Source organism: Manis javanica, chromosome 17 (assembly GCF_040802235.1).
Source record: "Manis javanica isolate MJ-LG chromosome 17, MJ_LKY, whole genome shotgun sequence".
In the NCBI taxonomy this organism is placed as follows: domain Eukaryota; kingdom Metazoa; phylum Chordata; class Mammalia; order Pholidota; family Manidae; genus Manis; species Manis javanica.
Window position 1 is genome coordinate 55,292,449 of NC_133172.1, and position 9,454 is coordinate 55,301,902.

At 48.2% G+C, this 9,454-nt stretch overlaps 1 protein-coding gene across 2 annotated transcripts in view; it reads right to left on the minus strand.

Annotated features, from left to right (window-relative positions):
- The window catches only part of ADAMTS18 (ADAM metallopeptidase with thrombospondin type 1 motif 18), a 129,716-nt gene extending 121,588 nt beyond the window's left edge, over nucleotides 1-8,128 (minus strand). Inside the window, exons 1-3 of one of the 2 annotated variants that reach the window (XM_036993741.2) lie at nucleotides 7,662-8,128; nucleotides 7,484-7,568; nucleotides 4,216-4,532 (exon numbers count right to left, since the gene is read on the minus strand). In XM_036993741.2, coding sequence (XP_036849636.2) covers nucleotides 4,216-4,532; nucleotides 7,484-7,568; nucleotides 7,662-7,751 — 492 coding nt within the window. In that variant the 5' untranslated portion in view covers nucleotides 7,752-8,128. Of the gene's footprint in view, nucleotides 1-4,215; nucleotides 4,533-7,483; nucleotides 7,569-7,661 lie in introns of those variants that run through there. The other variant, XM_073225786.1, reaches the window with a different exon arrangement.
- Between the last annotated feature and the right edge of the window lie 1,326 nt (nucleotides 8,129-9,454).

A 9,454-nucleotide genomic window follows, 5' to 3' on the forward strand; every position in this document is an offset into this window, starting at 1 on the left:
GCTTTTTAGATCTACTGCGAAGGAAGAAAGATACAGGCTTGTTCTATCAACTCAGGAAACAAAATTAAGAATTACAGGATACAGTCATTAGAAAGTAGATTATAGCTCAAGATGAAGAGGCACCCAGCAGTGACGCAGGCTTCCTGGATGTAAAGACTTCTCATCACTGCGGTTGTCAAGGAGAGGTTGGATATGGTAGAAAAGACATGCATGGCAGACAGTGATTAGATTAGGTTTATCTGCAACCCTGAGATCTGGGATAAAGGCTGAAAACCCAGATTCCTTCACAGAGCGGAAGGCAGCCACATATAGGCGTCAGTGGGGAGCTGGAACTTGCTCCCGTGTAAAGGCATTCAATTTTTAAGAACTCATCATCCCCAGACATAATGCAAGGCAGGACTCACTCAGGGAAGTTGGCAGCTTCTGTTTTATGAATTATTCCAAATAAGTAACTGCTTACTCAAATCCTGAATAAAGAGAGACAGACCTGTCAGTTGGAGGAAAAGGGGGTGCATTTGAAGAAAATATTTTAAGCATAGCTTAATTCTGAATGATTGAGGGTAATTCCCTGCCAGAGAAATCCTAGCTAGAGTATATATGTATGCATACATGTGTATATGTATTTCATTATAACCCTTTCTGACCCTCTTCCTGGGGTTTCCCTAGCAAGCAAGATAATGATTAGCTTTCCTATTGGTACTTTGCTATCTAAAGGTGACATTACTTTTCTTAATACACACTGTCAGCGCACCAGGAGGTTGCTGTAACCTATAAAGGCATTCCGATGTTAATCACTCAGATCGACTGCTGGAGAAACAGCCATTTAGAGACTTCACCCGGAAGAGGCTTCATCTATCAGTTTTATGCATCTCATGTCAGTTTCTGGTTTAATGGAGGAAGACTTGGTCATCTTTTTTAGCATGTTTACTTTGATGAGAAGCTTGTCTCTCTCCCGAACCCTTGAGTCATCCACTATTCTGAATCCATTCCAGTGGTTGCTAATTAACCTTAGAGAAGGTACAAACCCCTTATTTAGCCAAAGAAGCTGGGCAACGTCTATGGGGTCCGGGTGGCTTGTGGGATGAAGAAATTCTCTATCCTGACATGATTATGTCTCTCCATCACCATTTCTCATGTGCCTGGCAAAGTGTTCCCCCTCAATGGGGTATCTCAAGTGATCTCACAGTGCTTACTATGACTATTCAACAGTGTTTCATAAGCAGATCAATGCATTGTTAGAGACTCACAGCTATAATAACAATGAGGTCAAGTTGGCAAACAGTGTTTTTGCTCAGTAATTCACAGAGACAGGAAAAAAAATACCACAATGTAGGCTGAAAACAAATGTACTATTATTTCTTGCCCACATGATATAGATAGATCACAAAAAGAGGGCATTCAAATGGCTAATAAGCATAAGAAACTGTACTTCAACAACCATCAGGACAATACGAACTAAACCCCCAATGGGGTATCACTTCATACCCATCAATCAGAGTGGCTAAAATGGAAAAGACAGACAACGGCCAAGTGTTGGTGAGGACATGGAGCAACTGGAACTCTCATAGTCCACTGATGGCAGTGTAAATTGGTATAACCACTTTACAAAGCTGCCTGGCAGAATCTCCTAAAGCTGACCATACACATACCCTATAGCCAGTGACTTCATTTTTAGGTATGTTTCCAACAGAACGTGTCCATAAATTCACCAAAGGTACATACAGGGATGTTTGGCAGTACTCTTCATAATAACAGCCCCCAAATGGGAACACTCTGAGTATCTACGGACATCTAAATGGAAACATTGTTAAATATTCACACAGAGGAATACCGCATGATTCTACTTATGTAAAATAATAAAACAGGCAAAATTATGTTACAAAAAAGCTATGTTACAAGTGAAGATGGTGATTATCTCTGGGGAATATTGACAAGGAAAGGCCTACAGGAGGTCTTCTGGGACACTGGAAATGTCTTGTTTGATCTGGTTGGTGGTTACATGGGTGTGAACTTTGTGAAAATTCATAGGCTCTATACTTAAGTTTTTTTCATTTTTCTGTATACAAATTTTGTACTTTTCTGTATATTCACTATACTTCATGAGGTTACAGAAATTACTACAGAGCAGTGTTTCAGCTTCTCAGTTGGAGTTCTGTCCTCTTTCATGTTTTCTTCTTATTGTTTTATTGAGTGTGGGTATGTTTGTGTTTTGCAGCTGTTTGGCAGGGCTACTGGGAGGTGGGCAATGCCAGGGGAATAAGCCTGGTTCTCTCCTTACTGCATACCAAGTGGGCCCTGCCAGGGTCAACAAACTGGATAATCAAAGTCAGATACCCAGAAATGACCAGTGGCCTTAGAAATCATTTTACATGTTTCAGGAGAGGAAACTGATGCCTGGAGAAGTGAAGTTAATTAAGTATATGTAACCGGTTTGCACGGTAGGACAGACAATGAGTTTAATGATTCCAATTTACATGAGCCTTATACACTGATGTGTACAGATGGGGCTGTCAATTATTTCTTCCATGTCCATCACAAAGACGGACATTTTTAACTTGCCTTGTTCTTATGTGTTAAGTGACCATTGGCTACTTGTTAGAAAGTGAATCTCCTTAGGAGAAATAAGCTGACATCTATTAATATGAGACAAGTGATCAGATTTCCTTTCACCCACAGAGAGGGGAATCCTGAGGGAACTAAGCAGGACGTGGCTAGATGGGCTGGAACTAGGGCAACTTGAGGGCAATTATTCCCTGCCTGGAGCTGCTGTGGCAATTTCCGTGTAAGAAGTCACTTGATCCCCACAGGGCTGTGATGAAACCCTCTTCTATTTCCCGTGTTAGAGATGAAGACACTAAGACATGGAAGTTAATAACTCTCCCGAGGTCCTACTAGTAAGTGCCAGTGTGAGAGTCGCCCAGGACAGGCTGCTCTTAGCCGCTTGTTTGGATGGAACAGAAGAGTTGTAGCCATTATGGTGGGATGCCTAAACCCCTTCTGAAGATGTTATGATACTGGAATAGACCAGGGAGAGGGAGACATACAGGAGAATGCCCATGAAGAGCAGGAGACTCATCACAACCAAACAAAACCAAACCAGATATAATCGTGCCTGTGCATGCATGTATGCGTGTCAAACCGTGCTCTGTTTAAGTCATTAGTGAGCCATACTGATCATTTGAATGTACAAATTTAGTTGGAAATTCTTAAATCTTTGCTTCATTATAAAGAGTATGCAAAAATATCATAACTCTAGCTGCAATGAAAGATTTTAGCTAAAGTTGAAGTAATGGTATTAAAAAGCAGTAAAATAATGACAAAGAACATGGGAGTCCTCATTCTCCTGCAGCTAAGCCACCCCCTCTTGCTCTGGGTCATGGCATACCATGTGCATTACTAACTCCATCCCCAGTGGGGCTTTTTCACATTTTCCTTCTTTCAGCCCTGCTGGACCATGACCACTGAGGGTCTCAACACAAAGTCTTCTTGCAGTTCAAGACCCTTCTCCATTGCATCACAAACCCAAACCATCATTTACTGCCTCATACGTCTGATTGACTCCTGAGGCAATTATCATTTACACCAATATTCTTGGCCTGGAGCCCAACAGTTGAGAACACAGAGAGGAAATAACACGTCCCAAATTCGTTTAAATGATCTGTCTCCCTGGATGCCACACTTAATCCTGCCAGCCCTCAAACACCCCACACCACACTCTAAAAGGATGTCTTATGTGAGCAGGACAACAAGAACAGATTAAAAGAAGACAAAAGGCCTCCCTTCTACAACCAAGGTTGGGCTTAACAGGGCTGCTGAATTCAATGTTGCATTGAAATACAGTTTTCCCATTTCAAAGCAATGTAGAGGCATGCAGCTTGTTAGATTTATATAATGCCTGGTCTCTCAAGACTTTACAAAGCGAATGGCATCCATCAAAGTAATTTCCTTGGGGATCATCTCAAACATGGAGAATGAAGAGGCCCAGACCCTTCAACATCAAAAGAATGTTCTAAATGGTAATTAAAGTTCTATTATATTTTCTTTTTCTGGGAGCAGATTAGATTAATTCAATTGAGAATATTAGAAGTATCAAAGCTGACAGGATGAATGTGTTGAGAGCTGGCTGGAAGAACACTTAATATTGCAGACATCTGTTCATTCAAGTTATATGAAACACAAGAAAGAAGGAGACAGCTCAGAGCATGGGGTACTTACCAAGCCAGCACACGTAGACACGGCGACAGAGGAGGAGCTGTCATTTCTGATAAATCCCTGATAGAAACATCGCTGCACGGGGGGCTCCCGAGTCTCTGAAGCACCATCTTTTCCAAGTACCTGGACAATAAAGTGACTGCTCAAAATTGCCGAGGGCTTAAGTTCTAAATGTAGTTCCTGTCCAAATGCTGAAAACTGGTAATGCAGGGAGCTCCTGGCACTCTGCGCCGATCGCTTTTTCCTGCCGTTGTGCAAAATGTCGTGTGAAATGTATGACCCACTGGAGTCCACTTCTACCGGCGTGACAAAGACATAATCTGTAATAGGAAAGGTTTAGCTGTCAGCACCTAGAGCCACAAGGCCGAAGGGTCACTTTCCAACAGGCTGGCACACAGCGATGCACGGCTCAAAAATATCTTTCCTCTTATTGCTATGCACCTAAACTGAATACAATTCAGAGCAGCTCAGGAAGATGAGAACCCTGTGAGCTTAACGATTAGCGCTGCCACAGTAATTCCTGCAAAAATGGGAAGTCAAGCACAGTCTTGAGGACAGTCAAGAATGTTTGTGGAAAAAGCCACAACTCTCATGGTTTGGAGAGAGAGACAGACTTTTTGTGTATTAGTCATAGAGCCATCCATACATAAACACTGACTTTTGGAGACAAAAATTAAGAAGCAGAAAGCCACAAAAGTAAAGAAATGAACATATTTTTCAAGAAGATTAACATCTTTCTGTTTAAACTGAATGGGGAGCATTTCTTTTTTTTTGGCAGAGTTTAAATTATCAAATGATAACTCACAGTGCTGAGTAAACTCACAGAGTTTAAATTATCAACTGATAACTCACAGTGTTGAGTAACTTGAGATGATACCTCAGACAATGAACAAGTAATGTCAGTTTCATATTTCCGATATGAATTATGCATGACAATAAAACTTCAGCGCTTGTATCACTGAACATGTTGCTGGGAGCATTCACAGGGGCAACCCCATTTAATTGTAAGCATAAGATGGAGTCAATGCATAACAATGCCTCAAAATCATCAGAGCTGTCCTATACAGTCTGCTGTTTAAAATTGCTCAGACATGTTAGCAGGGGAGTGTCAGATCGGGGGACACCTGGAAAGGCATGTTTAAAAATACCTTCACCATTGCTCCCTAGAGCAGCACTAATTGCAGTTTGTTCTAAAGAGGAGGAGCTAAAAAAGGATCTGCTGCTGGAAAAATGAAGCCAGCACACTGTTTTCTATCACAAAACATTGAAACTGAAAAGCATCATCCCAAGAAGTTATTTGGAATATGCCCTCTGCGGATTCAAACGCACTCTGCGTTTCCACTTTCTAGGCACAGAATGGGAAACTAATTTGGAAAGTGTCTAGAAAGATTCCGAAGAACTAAGAGGCATGTTTGAGTCACTTGCGTCCCTTGGCTGCTGGAGGAGCAAAAGAAAGAGGAATCCCCCTTTTCTCAAAAGAGTCAACAACCCAAAAGCAACAACGAAAAAACTCAGGCATGAACAGAAGCGCTGCAGCTAGCAGGGATCAAGGAGTGATGTTATAATTGGGGTTATATTTGCAAAGAAATAAAAAGGACAAGAAAAATCCCAATATGACAATAATTTTCAACTGTTTTCCTCTGTGTATGAACCATCTGTGACATTTAACTGCCTGAGCAGCTCTGTGCCTCCAGTGGTCTCTGTGACGCGCCTCTCCCATTTCTCTCCTTTAATTAGAAATCCCACCTAGTTGACATGCATGTTAAACAATTGGGAGAAAAGTTCTTCTTCTCTTTTAACCTTAAAAAGCTGGGGATACACACTCTTTCTCTTTTAAAAATCTCTAGTATCCTACTTTTACAGGTATGTGGCTCTTGATTAAGTGTGGCTTTTTCTTAGCAAAAAGCCACCTCCTCTCTCCACCATACTAAAACCTAACTGTGGAAACTAGCCCTGGGACACACTCCAGATGGTCTCTACAGTAAGTTCTTACCTCCTTGTCCAAACCCATCTGAGACTGTCTGCTCTTAGTTGGGAGGCCACGCAGGAGCCTTATCCGGCCAGTCTTCCGTGGACTCAGCCCTCAAAGCCCCCCACCCACCCACCTTGGGCCAGACACCTGCTACTGGTTTGCTTCCAGGGGGAGAATGAGCAGTCCTTGATGGAAGAGTGCAAGAGGGGCAGTCAGAGCCCCCTGTAGAGAGTAATCTGATCAATCAGCTCAGGGTCTGACTAAAGATGAGGTCCTTACAGATGGTGGCTGGACCAGAGGGGACCTCCAGCCATTTGACCCTGATGGAACAATGAGGGGTTGTTTTAGAAATGGTAGCCAGCCTCTCTGGCTGGACAAAAGGTGAATTTCTCCAGAGCAAATTCCTGGCTCTCTTCCTGTCCCCTCACTCACCCACACCTTGACACAGCCCTTCTCCATGACACTGCCCTTGCGTCCCCCCCACCCCCACCCCAAAGGATCCTTTGTCCCCTGACACGTGGAGATAACCTGGTGAGGCTAAAAATTACAGAATCCTGGTGGGACATCAAGGTCCTGCTGTCTAGCGTCAGGAAGCACCCTGGAGCGGGGATCAGCTGCTTTCCTGTAGCTGGTGGCGGCAATGGCGAGAAGGATTTTCCTTCTGGGCACCAACAAGAAGTTAATAAACGACAGAAGTGAAGGCTGTTCTGGAGGTTTGCAGCTGGGAAACCGCATAAAAGATAAAAAATAAAAAATAAAAAAAAAACCCAGAGACCCCAAGCTACCTGCTCTCCTCTAAAAGTGGTCTCTGGGGATCCTAAACACAAAGGCAAGAAAAAGAGGGACAAAAGTCAGAAAAGGAACACGAGTGGAGAGGAGGGGGGGGAAGGGGCTCACATTCTTGCATTCCCCACCAAGAATTAGTTCCCGCGGGTTTTCCCAGAGACCAGGGAAATGAGGAAGGTGCCTTTTAGTTATTCACTGCCTACCGAATGTCTCACCATAGTAAGGAAGGATTTTCTTGTTAAAAATTTAAACAAGCCATCTGCGAACGAGGTAAAGTATTGTTTTCTCACTTGTGTGACTTGCATCTTGAGGCTTCGAATGTTTAGGTAAGTTCAGGGTCCTCGCCGCCGTCGCCCCCACCCCCCACAAGCTGGAACCCTTTCCAGGACGCGCGCACACCTGCCAGGTTAGGGGGCTTTTTAGGTGCGCTTTGTTACCTTTCCTGTCCTAGGATGTTAGGAGGGGACAAAGTGCCTGGGGAGACCCTGCGGGGGGTGGGGAGTAAATACGAACCAACGTTTAATCCGCGGCCGCCGCTGCTGTCACTGGCTAAGGCTGCGGCGACCGACGCGCAGCAGAGGCAGCACAGCTGGAGCGCCTGCAAGAGAAAAGGTGACACCGCGAGTGATGGGGCGCTGCGGGGTTGGCGCCCCTGCCACCCACTCTCGGCGCGCCCGCGGCGGGCACCTGCCTTGGCCACGCGCCCAAGCCCCGCCGGACCCCACGGCGGGCCCGGGCGGGCGGCGGGGAGGGCGCAGGCGAGCAGGAGGGCGCACTCCATGGTCAGGGGCGGGCGCGGCGGCTGCGGGCGGCGCGCATTCTCCCCGCCGCCCCGGAGCGCGGCGCTCCAGGTGCGGCGCCAGGTGGGAGCCGCCGCCGCTCACATCGCGGGCCGGGCGCGCCGGCCTCCCCGCCTCCGGCCGCCCGCGCGCCCTGCCTTCTGCGGGGCGCCGGCCTGCGAGCTGCCGCCTGCGGCTCCCCGCGGGGCGCGGGGGCTCCCCGGGCCGGGGCTGCGCGCCTCGGAGCGCACGGGGCCGGGGGCTCTGTCCCTGCCTGCTCGCCGTCGCCCGCCAGTGTGCGCGGCCGTCGGCGGCCGGGCGCGCGTCTGCGGCTCCGGGGCCGCCGCGCCAGCTGGCTCCCCGGCGCGCCGCGCGAGCGCCCGCCTCTCCTCCGCTCGGTGATTGGCGACCCGCGGCTCCGGGCCCGGCCGAGCCCCCGGGCTGGTGCAGGGCGTGGGAGTCCCGGCTCCCGCGCCGGGGGAGGGGCCGAGGGAGGGGCGGGGGGGGGCGCCCGGGTCAGGCTTGGGAAACGTGATTTAAGCGCAGCGGGGGCCGAGCTGGGAAGGGGCGGGGGCCCCAGGTAAGGGGCGCGCCCTCCTCGCTGCCTGCGCAGCCTTCTCCTCTGCGAGTCGCCCGGCGAGACAGCCGAGGTATGTAGCGTTCCCAACACCTCCACAGCGCCAGGTGCTCTCGCGGCTTTAGCTCCTTGACCTCGGGCCCTATCTTCGAATGGTGGGAATCATTAACCCCTTGATGAAGACAAGAAACTGGGCTCTGCCGGGCTCGAGGTAGCCGAGCTCCCCAAAGAGTAATGTCCGCGTAGAGCTCGCAAATCTCCGGCAGCAGGGAGGGCTGGGACCCGAACTTTGTGACTTCCAGCCGTCGCCGGCAGTGCACAAGCCTCTTCTCCAGGCCCTTTCTGTCTCCTCCGCCTGATCATGCCTGAACGCTGGCCCCAAACATGACCTACAGACATGGGCCGTAACCGTGCTGCCCTCACCAGGAACGTGCATCCCACTCGCGGCGTGCCTGTTCATTCATTCACTCCGTGCATTTGGTCTGAGCCCTACTGTTTGCAGGGATGATCAACAGGTACTCTTCTCACAGGCCGGTGGGAAAGAACTGGATAACTAAAACAGTACCAGAACCAAAATAATCGCAATCGCAATACTTAAAGGAAAAGAACAGGCTCTGAAGTAGACAGCATAAGAGCCCAATCTAATCTGGGAGGTGAGGGTGGGTGGGTGAACAAGAGTGTGTGTGTAAACTATGATGTTTCTTTAGAGCTGACATTTCAAATAAGAGTGAAGAGAGTGCGTCAGTTTTACAAGGAAAGAGCATAGCCTAAGTGAGGGTCTGCACGTAGGATAAGTGTTTGCCTTGACGGCAGGGTTACAGGCTAGAGGGGGAGCAGAGAGCAGACGGCCAGGTCGATAGGACCTTGCAGGCGGGGCCCCAGCTCCTAGGAATCCGTTACTTTTAAGATGAACTTGCGCAGGAGGCAACACTGGCTCCAAAGACGATGCGGTCACGTGGGGATGTGACTTGGCGGGGCTGAGGCACAGCCAGAGCCGCGCAAGGAAGGAATCCGTTGCTAGAATCACAGTGAGCTACGATGTCGTCTTGGACCAGGCTGGTGGCAGGGGTGGTGGATGTCAAGCCTGCTCTGGTCCTCAGGGTACCAGCGTGGTTCCGACGAAGCCCA